This window comes from Vombatus ursinus, unplaced genomic scaffold (genome assembly GCF_900497805.2).
Source record: "Vombatus ursinus unplaced genomic scaffold, bare-nosed wombat genome assembly UNPS02012147.1, whole genome shotgun sequence".
Taxonomy (NCBI): Eukaryota; Metazoa; Chordata; class Mammalia; order Diprotodontia; family Vombatidae; genus Vombatus; species Vombatus ursinus.
In genome coordinates, this window is record NW_020951925.1 from 2,373,179 (window position 1) to 2,390,052 (window position 16,874).

Genomic DNA, 16,874 nt, shown 5'->3' on the forward strand with positions numbered 1-16,874 from the left:
TCCCTTTTGAGCTCTTCCAAGGTCTGGGACTGATTCATATTTTTCTTGGAGTCTTTGGATGAAGATGCTTTGACTTTGTTGTCTCCTTCTGGTTGTATGTTTTGATCTTTGTCACCAAAAAAAGATTCTATGGTCTGCTTCTTTTTGCAGGGTTTGGTCATGATCCTAGTCAATTACTTGAGTTACAAACTCTTTGTTAAGGTAGAGGTCTGCTTCCAGTGTGGAGAACATACTGTCCCAAGCTTCAAGGGTTTGTGTAGCTGTTTTCAGAGATACTTCTAGGGACCTGTAAATTTTTAGTTCTTCCAAGGTGGTATGATAAGGGACGAGGTGTTTACTCCTTTCCTAGCCTGTGCTCTTGTCTATGAGTGACCACAAGCACTCTTTTCTGTCTTGGAACTGTGAGGAGTATTTCGTCTCCACCACCACTACAAGCTCCACCAAGCCAGCACTTCTCCTTGCCCCAGGACCGCCACCCAGAACCGTGACCCAGATCCAAGCACAGGCAAAGCAAGAGAATCCTGCACCAGCAGAAAGATCCCTGCAATCCCCCTCTGATCAGCCACTTGTTTCCCACTCAGTCTGTGGGCCGGAAGCTCAGGAGTCTGCCACCGCCCTGGGGCTGAGATCAGAGAATGGGGCTGGAACCCCACCATGCTTCTCTCTCTCCACTGCAGAAACAGACTTTTCCCACTGACCTAAGTTGTCTTTGGTGTTTGTGAGTTGAGAAGTCTGGAAACTGCCACAGCTGCCCGTGATTCAGTCTTCTGAGGCCTGCTCCAGGTTTGCTACAGCCTGTGTGCCCACCCTGAACTGTGCTCCTCTCCCTACCTGGCGCAATACACCTTTCTGATCAACCACCCAGGCTGTCTTTGCCTGGAAATTTGTTTCAATCTGTCTTTTTGTGAGTTCTGCTGCTTTAGAATTTGTTTAGAGCCATTTTTTATAGGTATTTGGAGGGGTTTGGGAGAGAGCTCAAGCAAGTCACTGCTTTTACTCTGCCATCTTGGCTCCACCCTCTCCCTATTCAAAGTCATTATTTTGATTAATTTGAGTTGACTCTATGAGGTCCTCTTTGTCATCTGTAAAATCTATTCCCTCAATTTCTTTTCCTTGTTTTATTGCTATAGCTCCCATTTCTAGCATGATATCCATTCATCCCAGTAAGAATTCATCTTAGTTTTCTCCCTCTCGTCTACCAGGAAGTTCCCTGCTCTTCTCCCCATTACTTGTGATCTTTGCTCTTGGTTTATGATTGATATTAAGAAAAGGCCCTTTCCATCCCATTTTTCTAGTGTTCTTTTTTTTTCTTCTTCCAGAAATGAGTGTTGTGCTTTGCTCAAAGCTTTTCCTGTACTTACTGATAGAATTATTTGATTTTGTCTTTTACTAATGTGGTTTAGTATGTTGATAGTTTTCCTAATATTGAACCAACCCTGTATTCTTGCTATGAATCAAACTTGATCCTAACATTGAATCTCTGTGATGTGTTGCTGCAGCCTCTTTGCTAATATTTGATTTAAAAATTTGGCTTCAAGGCTCATTAGGTAGATTGGTTTATGCTGAGTTTCTTTCCTGTTTTGATTCTGCAAGCTCTAGATATCAAGATGACATTTATATAATACAGGGAATTTGTTAAGATACCTTCTTTTCCTATTTTTACAAGCACTTTATGAAATGCTGGAATGAACTGTTCTCTGAATGGTTATAAATAAAGATAACCAATGTTTGTATAGCGCCTGCTTCATGGCAGGCACTGTGCTAAGCACTTTATAATTATCTCATTTGCTCTTCACAACTGTAAGGTAAATGCTATTATCCTTATTTTACATACAGGGAAACTGAGGCTGACAGACATCACGTGACTTGCCCAGAGTCACACTGCTAGGAAGTGTATGAGGCTAGATTTGAATTCAGATCTTCCTGACTCCAGGCCCAGTGCCCTATCCACTGCTACATCTAGCTGCCTGACTAGTAAAATTCATGAAAGTAGCATTTATGGCCTACACAGCAAATATAATTGGCAGAATATAAAAACTTGGATCCCCAGAGGTGATTCTTTCTTTAATAGTATTTTTTCCAATTACATGTAAAGACAATTTTTAATATTCATTTAAAATTTTTTGAATTCTAAATTTTTTTCTCTCTTTCCCTCCTTCTCCTTCCGCTCCCTAAAGTAGTAAGCAATTTGATATAGATTATGTATGTGCAATCAGGTAGAACATGTTTCCATATCAGTCATACTGTGAAAGAAGAAATAGATCAAATGAAAAAATAACATAAAAAAAGAAAGTGAAAATTGTGTGCTTCAATCTGCACTCTATTAGCTCTTTCTCTGGATGTGGATAGCATTTTCCTTCATGAGACCTTTGGAATTGTCTTGGATCATTGTATTGCTGAGAAAAGCTAAGTCTATTATATCTGATCATTGCACAATGTTGCTCTAACTGTGTATAATGTTCTGGTTCTGCTCATTTCACTCTGCATCATTTCATGTAAGTCTTCCCAGGTTTTTCTGAAATCATCTTGCTCATCATTTCTTTATAGCATGGTTGTATTTCATTACGTTGATATACCACAACTTGTTCAACCATTCCCCAACTGATGAGCATCCCCTCAATTTCCAAATTTTCCACCACAAAAAGAACTACTATGAATATTTTTGTATAAAGGGGTCCTTTCCCCTTTTTATGATCTCTTTGGGATACAGACCTAGTAGTGGTATTGCTGGATTAAAGGGTATGGATGGTTTTATAGCCCTTTGGTCATAGTTCCAAATTGCTCTCCAGAGTGGTTGGATGCATTCACAACTCCACCAATAGCCCATTAGTGTTCCAGTTTTCCCACACCCCTCCAACATCCAACATTTTCCTTTTTTGTTGTATTAACCAATCTTATAGGTATGAGGTGTTATGTCAGAGTTGTTTTAATTTGCATTTCTCTCATCAATAATGATTTAGAGCATTTTTTTTGTATGAACATAGATAGCTTTGATTTCATCTTCTGCAAAGAAGTGAGCCTTTCTAAAAAAGTAAAAGGGAATGTCTTACAAGATGACCACTCACTATTAATAAATAATGTGGATGAGTCGACACTTCCCTCATTGACACTTCTCCCACTAGGTGACTGTATATACAAGAGAGATGGACAACAAGACCTAGGCCTGATCAGTGGGAGTCAATATCTTGGGCACGGCCACATGCACTTGATATCAGTGGAGTCCAGACTATGCCTCAGAGTGCAGGAAGCTGAGGCTCGGGGCTGGCTATGCTTAAAAGGCTTCCAAGGAGGGACACACGTGCTTGTAGATTTCCACCTGATCTTGCGTGTGTTATCCTAAGCCCTTCTAGCTTGGTGACCATTAAATCTTTGTCATGTCTCACATATAGACTTGTCTGGTCAAGCTCAGTGGTACCAGTCAATGTCATTTCTATATCATCTGACCTCTCTCATCTGGACCTTTTATACTTTCCCATTGAAACTGTCCTGATTTAGCCATCATTCACTTTCTTGTGGACTATATTCTAAGTGGTCTCTGTGCCTCCAGTCTTTCCCAGCTTGAATCCATCTTTAACATTGCTGTCCTCCCTTATTCATGTCATGCCCCTGATTTAAAACCTATGCTGATTCTTCATTTCCTATGGGAAGAATTTCAAACTCCCCCCACCCAAATGTACCTTTGCTTTTCCTTGACTACACCCCCATACTCTCCCATGTTTCTTGCTTTGGTCAAGATGTTCATTCTCCTTAGAATGCCCTTCCTTCCTCCCAGCTCCATCCAAACACAGTTTGCCCTTGGAGTTTCTGCTCAAATGTCATTCAGTCTGTGACACTGTTCATGACTCCCTCTTTCTTCATCAAGAATTCTTCTCTCCGTTCTCTGAGCTCCTGTGGCACCTTCTACCCAGCCTTTTACTCCTAAGACGCGTCTCTTTTAAATGCCAAGATTCTTCTAGCAGTATTGTTCAGCTGTAAGCCATGAAACACTGGGGATGCCAAAGAATTGAGACTGCCAGTCACCCAAAGGGAAATGGTAAGAAGCATGGTGATGGAGACAAGACTGCCACAGGTGTGCTCGGTCTGATCCTGGAGTCAGAGCAGGGGCACTTGAATCTTGGCTTCAGCGCACAGTAGCTGGAAGATCTTGGGCTCCATCCCTCTAGTCTCTTACTTTCTTCAGCTACAAAACAAGGGGGCTAGATTTGATGGTTTCTGAACCCCCTTCTAGGTCTAGGTCTACAACCCTAAGATTCCATCCTTCTACAGCTCTGTTTCCATTGAATAATTGAACACTGGAAATAATGTTAAAGAAATTGGCCCTGGGGGCAGCTAGGTGGCACAGTGAATGGAGCACAGGCCCTAGAGTCAGGAGGACCAGAGTTCAAATCCAGCCTCAGACCAAACACTTACTAGTTGCGTGACCCTGGGCAAGTCACTTAACCCCAATTGCCTAAAAAAAAAGAGAGAGAGAGAGAGATATTGGCCCAAAGATGTGTAACTGGAAAGGGGGATGGGCAGTCCCACAGCAAAGGCCACAGAGCTAAATGGACATCTCATGTGCTCCACTTGTACCCACATCATGCTGAGAGATTAGGAGGAAGGCTTCTGGGACACTGAGTGCTTTAGTCCTATTGAGTATTGATTGGGGGATTTTGACAAGAATCAGGAACAGTGAGAAGGGGTGGATGGGTTTTAGAAGGAGGTGGACCTTTGGAAGGAGAGAGGAGTAGCAGAATATCAGAGTATGCTTCTTAGTGGCCCTATTAGGCTGAAAACTCCATTAGAACTGTTGCTGTTCCATTAACATAAATTGTTGAATCAATCAGTGACTATATGGTTATCAAAAGAAGTCAAAACAATGCACACAAAAGCAAATCAATTAACCAACAAGAGCCTTCAGGGAAATAATTGGTAGGGATTTATTCATATATTTAGTTTTGTTTTGAGCAATATGATAACTTGTGACTTTGCTAAAAACACCGTTTGTGGATGACTGATAACATTCAGATCGATTTGGACTAGCAGAACACCATGTGGCATTTTTCTTTTGTTTGGCCTGATCTAGCATGGTCTTGCCATGCAGAAAAAATCCATTTCTGTTGAGGGAGACGGTCTAATTAATTCCCAACATTATGAGGATGAGCAAAAGCCCAGCTAGATGTGCCCACTTTCCCGTGTCCAAAGGAATCACATGAATCTTGAGCCCATGTGGTAGAAGAGCTCAACCCACCAGCACCTAGGTGTTTTGCAAAGAAATGCACACTGGAACTAGAGAAGAGGTTGTGGGGAAATGCATTAACATTTATAATAAATGATTAACAATCACGACTCATTAGGAAGCCACCTGAAAGGGGTGTTGGATGTGTTTTCCAGTTTAAAGAAATAATGACTCCGAATGGATAGCTGGCTCATCTATTGTTCTAAGCAAATCATTTGAAGCTAGAATCTTGAAGAATGGGGAAGGAGAATCAGTCCTGCAGTCATGTTCTAGCTTTTTGTGTCTTGAGAGGGAGAAAGGAGGACCGACAGTCAGAATACCTGGCTTCTGCCCTAGCTCAGCTGCAAACTAGCCATGTAACCCTGGAGAAGGTCTTAGAATCACAGAATCTGAGAGTTGGAAAAGACCTCATTGGTCAACTTCCCAAATTGTATTCATACAACCTCTCAGGCACTGGTCATCCAAGGCTGACTTGGAAAGCCCCGGTGAATGAGAACTCACTTCTTTCTGAGGCAGACAATTCCTGTTGGATAGTTCCAATTGTTAGGAAGTATTCACTGACCCTGACCTAAATGATATAATTCTCTCAGTCCCTATTGTTCTTAATTCTATCCTCTGAGGCCAAGCAGAATGCAGCTGATCTTTCCTCCATGTGAAACAGGAAAGCAGCTATCAGGTTCCTCCTCTAAGACTCATCTTTAGCCCAGAAGCTTTCCCCTTATTTCACTTCCGCTTGCTCAGCTGTAATATGAGGTGGTTGGACTAAATGGTCATATTCCAGCTCTCAAGCTCTATGCTCCTACTTTAATGAACAATTAAATATGATAGAGATTTTCTTTGTCAAAAATTGATTTGAAAATGACTTGTATGCATGAGGGTACATATGTGTATTTGTGGGTGCATGTAATTCACATGGGTACATTTTCAGAATCCAAAGGGAGAACAAATTAAAATTTCATCTAATTTTTAAAGTGTGGCTCAATGAGACTTAGATTTGGTGGCTTTCTTAGCTTTTCCTTTTTTGCCAAAGCATTTCTGGAAACAAAATTTGAGGCATTTCACAGCAATTAGTACAACAGTCAACACAATAGCCAAGAGGAAAGCAATGACATCCAAGGAATGGTACTGGATCCAGTTGAGGTCATGGGCAGCAGCACGTAAATGTGGGGCCCCTTTGTTTCTCATGACGAATTCCACCCAGAATACAGCAAGGTCGAGGGGACTGATAGGCCGATCTTTGTGAAGAGCTGAGAGACGCATGATGTTTTCCTTGTAGCTAAAAAAAGTTAAAAAAGGTAGATTAATATACAAATCCTCCAATGATAGAAAGTTATTACCTCTTTGGGTTGCTCTAGAGATACCAAGCTACACAGAAGCCAAGACTTTCTTTCTTTGATGTTTTCTATTTCTTTTTCAGTGTTATTTGGTCACTTCAGAAGAAGTTAGGTTTGTAGATTCCAGAATTAAGGAATTATGGAATCATGGGATTATAGAGCTGGAAGAAACACAGAGGTCGGCTGATCAATCCTACTCCCAAAGCATAAATCCCATCTAAAACAGCCTCAAGAAGTGATCATCCAATCTCCACTTGAAGACCTCCAGGGATGGTGGATTCATATTCTTGTGGGTGTGACCCATTTCCAAAAGGAAGAACTAAAATCATAGATCAATTCTGAGATGAATGAACACATAGACAGAAGACACCAACATGGCAAAGGATCAGCTGTAGAGAGACAATATCTAAAGGAAGGGCCATCAGGTGGCCAGAAATTCATGAGTGCTAGAGCTGGAAGGAATCTCTGGGGATTATGAAGTCCAACTCCCTCATTTGACAAAAGAGGAAACTGAGGATCAGAGAGTTGAAAAGACTAGTCCATGGTCCCTCATAAAGTAAGAATAAGAGATAGGCCTTGAGATTTCAGATTGTTATTTTTCACTCAGTACATCAAGCTGGATTTCTTCAGAAGATCTTCTTACACAAAGAACAGCTGGAGGATATTGATTTATGCATTAAGGCATTGGCAGAAACATTTTAACTGTATATCAAACACAAACAGGTAAGTAATGCCTAAGAGCTTAAAGACAGTATCAGAGAATAGGATTTGAATTTCTAAACCACAATTTAAGATCTAGGAATGATAAACTTGACTAGGGATGGAATGCCTCTAATGAGGGCCAAAAATGAAATTGGCCGAAGATTTGTGAATTTGATCAAGTGGGCATTAAACAGAAAACAGTGAGGGAAGAAGAAAATTGTCTGCATATATCCACAGAACCAGACACCACAGAATTTAGCAGGTTTTGCATAAGAAGAAAAACAATTATGAAGAAGCCTACACAGAAATGTGGAATTCTATTAATTAATGATATGTGACTTATGAGTGGAATATACCAATGGAAGGATGTAACTTGTCCAAATGGAGCAGAGTAGATAAAAGAGGATGGAGTAACATTGTATATTCAATTCAATTCAGTTCAACAGGAATTTATTGAGTGTATATGAAGAAATCTACTCCTGTTGGGAAATCTACAAACTGGGATGGTGAAACATGGTGGAGAGTGTTTGGGGAGGACTGATGGAGGAAGAGACAGAGGAGTGATAGTGGAAGAATTAAACAGCAGACTGCATGGCCATAAGGAAGAATGACGGGTTCCTGAAGTGAATCACAAAGCTAGTATGGTGGCAGGATGGTAGAGCACAATGGAATCCTTCGGTTACCTGAATACCTTCTAGAAGTGGCTTCCTGCATAAGACAAAGAGCTGGAGTAACTCCTCCATTGCCTTGCTAACTTTTCAAGATGTGGAGTAAATCTCAAGAAGAACCATTCTCTTGGATCTGAATCTGATTACTGACAGGGAGCTTGTTGAAATAAACATAACAGGAAACTTGGGGGTAAAGTGAACAGTTCATTACAGTGTCTGTGGTAGAAGGGGAAATGTCAGAAATCTTCCTGATGCCCAAGATTTTGAGAGAGTGAATTTCAGAGTTCCAAAAAAAAAAATGACTAGGATACCAGGGCTTAAAGTTCAACAAAGGAAATCAGCTTAAGGAGAGAAGGCTCAAAATAATGAACCAAAATTATTTATTTCAGTGAAGAGGAGTAAAAGGTGAATTGTTTGAAGATCCTGATGTGGCTACATTGAGAGCTCATTAACTAACTCAGCTCAGTCAATCAGGAAGTGACTGTGCACCAGGCACTGGGGGAGAAGGAAAGCAAAGGTGACCAAACCCTGGATGAATCATGACAACCCTAAAGGCTACAATAAAAGGAGATTGTTGGTTAACTCAAAGGACAACAAGAAAGGGCTCTTAAAACTGTATTTGACAAATGAAATATCAAAGAAGAGACAGACCCGATAAGAGGGTGGAAGAAATGTGACTAGACCATAGTTCATGTGCATGTCTTATGGACTGCAACCTTGATATTGCTCAAGGGTATATCATGGCATTCAGAAAAACTGGAAGCTGCTGCCTTGATAAAAGCAGAATTTCTTTAATGAGGATACCTGAACAGACTGGATCAGGAGTCTTATGTTCAGACTGGGTACTCGGTTTTGTGAAAGACACTAACAAAGTCAAGCACATACAGAGGAAGGTGATCAGGATGGTGAGTGGACTTGAATATGAATTGACTGAGAGAACTGGGCATCGTTTAGTCTAGAGAAGAGAAGACTTAAGGACGACATGACAGTTGCCTTCAAGATTTGAGGGACTGCCACACAGAAGGGAGACTAGACTTGTCTTGGCTGGTCCCTGAGGGTGGAAGTAGGAGCAGGGGAGGGAGACATACTGAAACAGATTTCCAGTTGTCAATTACAGCCATCCCAAGGTGCAAGGTGTAATTCCTAGGAGGTCATCAAGTCCCAAGTATTTGAGGTTTTAACACATGTCAAATAGAACTGCTTGTTAGGAAGTCACAGAGGGCATTTGTGCTCAGAGATGTTTGTTTTGAATACTTGTGCTCCTATGTTGTGAGGGAGGGTTCTTTTGGGGGTTAGGAGAAGATACGTTGGAAAGTGACAGCAATGTACAAAAAGAGCCCCCATAAGCTGTTAACTTAAAATATAATCAAAATGGATGATTGTTTCCCAATTTATCTTACTAGAAATCTGGAGTTGTATAAATTAAGTTGAAGGGGCACAGCAGCATTAGAGGTATCTATAGAAAATGGCCATGCCATCCCAACCTGCTTTCTTACCTTTTATCATTGATAACCGTCTTCAGTGCCTTGCTGAGATCATCAGATGTCATTTCCAGGACATTCAGGGTCACCCCTGCCCCTCTTGATTCCATGCGTTTAGCATTGTCCATCTGATCTCCAAACAAAGGCATCAGCACCATTGGCACTCCATTACACAGCCCTTCATAGATCCCGTGAGAGCCAGCATGAGTGATGAATGCCCGGGTCTTTGGGTGAGCTTAGGAAGGAAAATAGAGAAAGAATTTCTCTATAGCTTGGTAATCTATTAGCTTTCAGGGAATAGAATATTTCACAATCTGAAGGCACTATAAACAGTCAATGTTACTATTATCTATCGTGGGAAATCAGAGTATTTTTCTAAAATACACTTCATTGGCCAAATACTAGAGAACACTCACAGGCTTGGTCGCACGATGGTATTATGCAAGCTCTGCTATTTGTCCATTTACGTGCCCCGTGGCATGCTTTGTTGTTGGTCAGTTGTTTCAGTTCTATCTGACTCTTTGTGGACCCATCTGGGGTTTTCTTGGCAAAGACACTAGAATGCTTCGCCATTTCCTTCTCCATCTCATTTTACAGATGAGGAAACTGAGGCAAATCGAGTTAGCTGACTTGCCCAGGTCACACAGCTGGTAGTAACTGAGGCTAGATTTGAACCCAGGTCTTCTTGACTCCAGACTCAGTGCTCTATCCACTGCACCCCCCAGCTGCCCAATAGGAATTCTGCCCAAAATGTAATTCTTAACCTGGGACAGTGGTGAAAATGGTTCTGAGCTTTAAAACTTGCCTTCCCAGAATCCTCCTTTGATGACAGATGACTTCTAGCTACCATTTAGACCCTCCCTACCACCCCATAGCACCTTTAGGTAAGTACAATGATTTTACTACAATTAATTTACTTGAAGGCCATTTCATTAAAGGTAATACTCCTATGTATCAGCTGGGCCAAACAATATTGGATTGAGGCATTGTGATGTCACAACAGCAAGGTTTTCTTTTTATTACAAATTTGGGCAAATAGTCCTTAGGCTAATTGTTTTCAGGAAAGTTGACCTTCAGTCATTATTATGCTTACTGACTCATATCTATGGACCCAGAAAGGAGCGATCAAAGTCACTTGTCAACTCCCATATCTGACCCTCTTCATAGCCTCTGTGTACGGTCAGAGCTCCCAAAGTTCCAGAGTTGAAAGAATCAGAGAATCTTAGAGTTAGTCCATCTAGTCCAACCTATTACCACTGACACTCATATCTTTTTTGCCTGAAGAAAGTCTGTGGATTTCTATGGACTATGAGCTTGAGTTAACCAGAAGCTTGTGCAAATTCACAGTGCATCACTGAACCTTGACTTTGTCAGACATATGGAACATTGTGCTCTGTGCAGGGTGCCACATTTTAGAATGGACATTGATAAGCTGGAAAGCATCCAGAAGAAGGTGACCTGGAGGGTGAATGGCTTTGAATCCGTGCTATATCAGGAATGATTAAGGAAATGGGGAAATTGAACCTGGAGAAGGGAATACTCAAAGGAGTATATGAGACCTGTCTTCAAGTATGTGAAGGATGGCCATGGATCAGAGGAATTAGCCCTTATTGCTTGGCCCAGAAGGCTAAATTAGAAACTGAGCAAAAAGATGATTCAGCCCTGATAACAGGAAAAACTTGATAACACCGAGACTCTCCCAAAGCTGAAAGGAAGGAATGCCTTGGGAGGTTGTGGGTATGTTTTCACTGGAGCTCTTCAGTCAAAGAAAAAACGATCTCTTGTAAGGGACATCATTAAAGGATTCCTACAGAGGTCCAGGTTGGATTAACTGGCCTTGGAGGGGTTGTCCCTCCCAGTACTGATAATAACTATGATTCTGCATGTACCTTATCAATTAAAAACCATTAGAGCTGCCCCTGGTTCTGTCTACGGATGGTCACTTGGATATAGTCTACAGACACCACTGTACCCTCACTTTAACATTCACACTTCATCCCTCCTACCCCCACCACATGCTTGAGCACATACCAAGCAGATCATTCTGTGGAAGCCATTTCACAAGTTTGGTGTTCTTGGACAGATTAGATGGTGGATTTCCAGTATACCGCCACAATACCTTGAAAGAGCAAAAAGTAAAGAATTTGAGAAAAACCCATGACACAGTTTTAGTCTGGTAGCAGAAGCTGTGAAAACTATTGACTTGAGATGACTGTATAGAGCCTTCAGCTACTCCACCTAAGATAAAACACATCCTTCATTTTAGGCCTATCTCCCATTTGTGCTCTTTGGGAAAATATACCTACTTGAAGCAAGAAATCAAATCCCTTGGTTCACTGGCTAGTTTCTGGAAGTCTGAGGTTACTGTCGCTCCTTACTGATATGGTAGCCCAGGTCAGAGTGACCTGAATAAAGGTTGGGATAGAAAGAGTTATGACCATACTTTTCCCTGAAGATTTTGGAATTTAGATATGGTATAGAAGCCACAGACAACATATCTATAACTTGTTCTAAATCCCTTTAATTATCTCCCTTTTGCATGCATCCCTGACTCATTCTAAAAAGCTGTTCTTTTTTGCCTCAGGATGAATGTCATTTCTAACTCACAAGAAAGAAGTATGGTATATTTGGAGTTAGCAGACCTGGGTTCAAAGCCCAGGTTGCCACTTGATTGATACCAGTGTGATCTTGGATGGACCTCTTTGGGGTTTTCTCATCTATAAAATGAGAAAGTTGAGCTAGAAGGCCTTCATAAGTCTTTGGGGGCAATATTCCACCATTAAATTGAGTATTCATTTAATAACAAAATTCCAAAATGGATGTGATTTGTAAGTGGTCCAAAGTATTTTGAAAATGGTAAGAGAATAATTTGTAGGACCTAGGGGTGGGATGTAGTGGGTAGAGAGCCTTGCATTTAGAGCCAGGAGAATTAAGGGCTAATCCTAGCTCTGTTACTTATTACCTATGGGACAGTGGTCAGGCATTTTATCTCTCTGGGCCTCAGTTTCTTCATTTGTAAAATGGAGAAAAGTTGGTTTTGATGACCTCTAAGGTATCTTCCAGGTCCAAGTCTAGACTTCCACGATGCTATTCAGATACTCAATCCATTAAACAGACACCACAATGTCCAATCTGATATTTTTACTAAGCAGCCAACTTTTTAGTCCTACCCAAAATATATCAAACAAAAACAAATATCCAATAAAGTCTGTTCTGTCTTACTTTTAAAATGCATTTGTAAGGAGGATAGTTAAGTGAACTTTGCCTAAATTCAATGGAACTTGCCTGGGAGGTAGAGGAAGAGAGTTTGACAGTGAAACTTCAAACCCATGTCCTAGTAAAGACAACTTATTTGGGTCCTGGGTGGGTATGGATTAGACTTTGTCTAGAGACATAAATGAATAGCAGAGTGTTGTCCTTACTGTCTGAGGTATTGTGCCCAAAGCTTCAGCGATTTCCATGGCTTTGGTCATTGGGATTTCTGAGACCATAGAGCCCAAGGAGAAGACCACAACTCCATGTTCCCCAGAAGCATTCACATAAGCTTCAAATTCCTAAAATGAGAGGAAAGCATCTAATTTAATGAATATCATACAATTTGTGCACAATATCCTTCTCTGAGCCCAGAGAAAGCCTGGTTCTGAAAAAGAAAAAAAGCAAGGCAATGTGGTTAAAGGGATAGCAGACCAAGAAAGAAGAAATCATAGTTACTAAAAACCTGATAGATGTCAACTCCTTCCCACAATGACTGAGTAAACTCCCCACAAGTCAACCATTCCTTTCCATCATTTTTGTTTGCTTTTTAATGTTTTATTTTTATTTATTTCTTTTTTTACATCATTTCACTTCCTAAGGTGCCAGATCCCACTATGTGAAAGGAAGATGAGGAAAACTTACATTGGTGTTGAGTTGTTATACTTTACAGTTTATCTTATCCTTACCACAAATCCATAAAGATGGTGGGTCCCCATTTTTAGATGAAAAAAAAAATTGGTCTCAGAGAAATTAAATGACTTGCCTAAAGCTATTCAGCTAGTAAATGAATAAAGTCTAGTCCCTGTTCCCCGGGCAGACCCCATTCTGAATATTTGGAATATTTCATAAAGGAGAATAACATGCAAGAGCATGCCAAATGCCAGGATGATGAGAAACCTGTCAATTATCAATCTTCAAATATTTAAAGGAGAAGGATTTCTCTTGTTCTTGTTTCTCCATGAACCAACGGATTAATCAAGAAGCGCTTACTAAACACTCACCCTGTTGATAGGCACCATGTTGAGTCCTGGGGATGGAAAGAAATAGTCTGTGGCCCCAAGGAACTCAAATTATATCAGCAAATGATAAAACCAGGATGGGTGGAGGAGTTTCCATGTATATGGAGCACTGGAGTTGTTGACTGAGGGCTTGGGTTTGAACTCCTACTGTCCACGTACAAGCTTTGTCATGGTCAAGTTGCTAACCTATCTGCATTTCATACTCCTGATATCTAGCAATAATGGCAACAAGAATGATGGTGATCATGACAATAGCGAGTATTTTTACTTTGCTTATTATGTGCCAGGTAATGTGCTAAGTAAGGTAAAATAGCTGGTTTGACTAATTGAGCTTCTCAGCATCACCTTTCTTAAAACTTCCCTCAATTCCAGAAAACCCTCCCCACCTTTCTGCCTACCTCTCCCTTTGCCTGCTTGTCCTTGCCCCAACCTGCCCCTTCCTGCCTTCCCCTGCTCGACCCCACTTGTCCCCCCTCTTCTTTCCCCCCTTTCCCTGCCACAGTCACCCGAAGTGCAATGTGCAGCTCTACTTGGTATACACAACTCATAGATTTGAGGATGAAAGGAGGAAATGGAGACAACAGACTTTAAACACCTGAACCATGCTGCATAGAGGTTACCTAGGAATGAATCAAACAGTTCTAGCTGTAGGAAGACTAAGAGATCAGAGCTAAGTGATGAAGGCCATCTTCTCTGAGTCGTTGAACCAGGGAGGGCAGGGGCCAGGGTCTAGACTGACTGTTTCTCCCTCAGGGTGCCTGGCACTCAGGGATACCTCAATATCTGACTGAATGAACAGAGGGCTGGGGAAGAGGCAGGGGGAAAATGAGAATCGATGAAGAAGCCCCTACTACAAATCACGTGAAAGGAGAAAGGGACCAGCAGAGGATGAGATGGATAGAGAATGTCATGAACATGAATTTGGACAGAGTTTGGGGGATGGTGGAGGATAGAAGGGCCTGGTGCACTATGGTCCATGGGGTCATGAAAAGTCTGACAACTGAACAACAAGTAGAATCTTGCCGCCAAAACCAAATTGAGTAAAACATCTGAGCTATTTGCATAAAGACCAAATGTGCATGCAAGCCAATAAATAATACCTTCAAGGTAGGAGAGGAGGAAGCACTCATCGCCTCAAAGTGCCTGAGCTAAGGCAGCACCAACTAGGAAGGCAGCATGATGGGGGGCACTGGCAAGTGTTAGCAAGGAAATCAGAAGACCTGGGCTCTAATTCTTGCTCTGGTCCATACAACCTTAGAGGGGTAACTTTCCATGTCTTTCCATGTTCCCAATTATCCTACATGTAAAATGGCAATACTAACTCCTTACCCAATTACTTCTTCAAGTTATTGCACAACAAAACTGAGATAACACGAAAACACCTACAACCAAATGTGGAAAGCACAATAAAATCATTAACTGATCCAATTCTCACAGTCAGGAGCCTTGAAAAAGAGGGAGGACATTGACCCAATACTCACGTGAGGCAATGGTTTTGTGTAAGCACAGTTTATTCCCCCAATGAAAACCATATTGGGCATGATTGGCGTGGGATAGTCCTTTAAAAAATCACTTCTCAGAAGCCAAATGGATCCATAGCTCAGAAGGTCCATAACCGTCACCTCTCTCTTTAGGAGATCGGAAGCAAGACGCGTATATGGGGAGTACACGAAATCACAAAGAAAGAACTGGAATATAGTAATCAGCATATTTTTAACTCTCTGCAAAAAAGTCATGTGATCTGTGCTTTCAGATAATCCTTGAGGAACGTAAGAAGGAGGATTGGGGCACTGTGTGGCATCATAGTGTAAACTGCATGGCAATCCATGCAAAAAGTAGACAGCAGGCACAGACAGATACTTGGCTACAATTGGGCCACACGGTAGGAACGGGTCTGTGAAAACAGCATCAAAATGATTGTCACCAAGGTGGGTCATCAGCTCTTTGTTATAAACCAAGTGTGAGCAGGCAGACAGAAGCAAAGTTGTGACATTTCTTATTCTCTCCTTTATTTTCAAAAAATTTTCTAAAAATGGTAATTTCTCAAAAATTTCGTGATTCATCGTACGGAAGTGGGTCTCCAAGTCTCCCATCTGGAAGGGCACTGGGTACCGGGTGAGGGTATAAAATGATGCTTCTTTAATATGTAGAGTCACTGCAGGGGCAACCACTATGATCTCATGTCCTCTTCGCTGCACCTCCTGTAGGACTCCATGCATACTGAGCCAATGACTGCCATCCTGTGGAATCACCAACAACTTGCCCCCCTCTGCAAATGCCAAGCAATAAATCCAAAGGAATAGGACATATTGAGGTTTCGGTACTCCAGACATATCTCCACCTGGTCAACATTTGCTGCATTGGAAGTACTTTGCCTGGTAGTTCTTCTTTTGCCTACTTCTCCTGTTACAGAAACTGATTTAAGTTAATATTTAATCAGGAAGCCAAACAGACAATCAAAGAGATCCATATATTTGTATGGTAGAAGTTAAAGAGTGCCCGAGAGTTGAGGTTTACCGGGTCAAAAGGTCTTGTCTGGTCTGGGGATATTCACAGTTCCCGCATACTGGGAGGCTAAGGTGATACCGAGGCTGGGTGCTCCAGGATGATTATAAGCAGTTTAATAATCACCTGGATACTTACAATAGGGTTGGTTTGGGGTGGCTAGCCAGACATATGGTGGATCCCACAAAGACCCCGAAAAAGCCCCGTGGCAGTTATAGAAGTAAGAGAAAGGGAAGAGGCAGTGTAGATTGCATCATTGCGGTTTGGCCAATGTTTTGGCTTCTAGCTTAGTATTGGGTCTGAGTCCCAGAGCCCAGGCACCAGGTCAGTGCTGCTGGTAAATGCCCGGACAGGCAAGGTCATGTACAGATCAGCGTGACCTCTCTTTGTTTTCACCAATAGGGATTCTATAGGGGTTATCTGATGCTCCTCCCCAGAGATAATCAGATATGAAAGAGGTATGCTGGACCCTGGCCTGCAAGGGATCAGATAACTTATCACCATGGGAACTCCCTCCATCAGGGCTAATCACAGCCCTCCCACACATCTGAGTGATGCCTGTCCATGGTCTCCCAGAAATAATCCAGAGAGATCTAGTTAACGCACAGCTGGTGGAGAAGTTCTAGACTCAGAATTTGAATCTCGGTCTATCCCAGTAACCCAGAATGGTAATTATACACAATCATGGCCCC

General features: G+C 41.7%; 1 protein-coding gene across 1 annotated transcript; it reads right to left on the reverse strand.

Moving 5' to 3' along the window:
• Nucleotides 1–4,895: 4,895 nt before the first annotated feature.
• Nucleotides 4,896–16,049, reverse strand: UGT1A1 (UDP glucuronosyltransferase family 1 member A1). Its single transcript, XM_027857402.1, has 5 exons — nt 15,159–16,049; nt 12,826–12,957; nt 11,435–11,522; nt 9,419–9,638; nt 4,896–6,494 (listed from the first exon to the last, which is right to left on the reverse strand). Exons 1-5 carry the CDS (start codon nt 16,008–16,010, stop codon nt 6,197–6,199), a joined length of 1,590 nt encoding a protein of 529 aa, XP_027713203.1. The 5' UTR covers nt 16,011–16,049; the 3' UTR covers nt 4,896–6,196.
• Nucleotides 16,050–16,874: the final 825 nt, after the last annotated feature.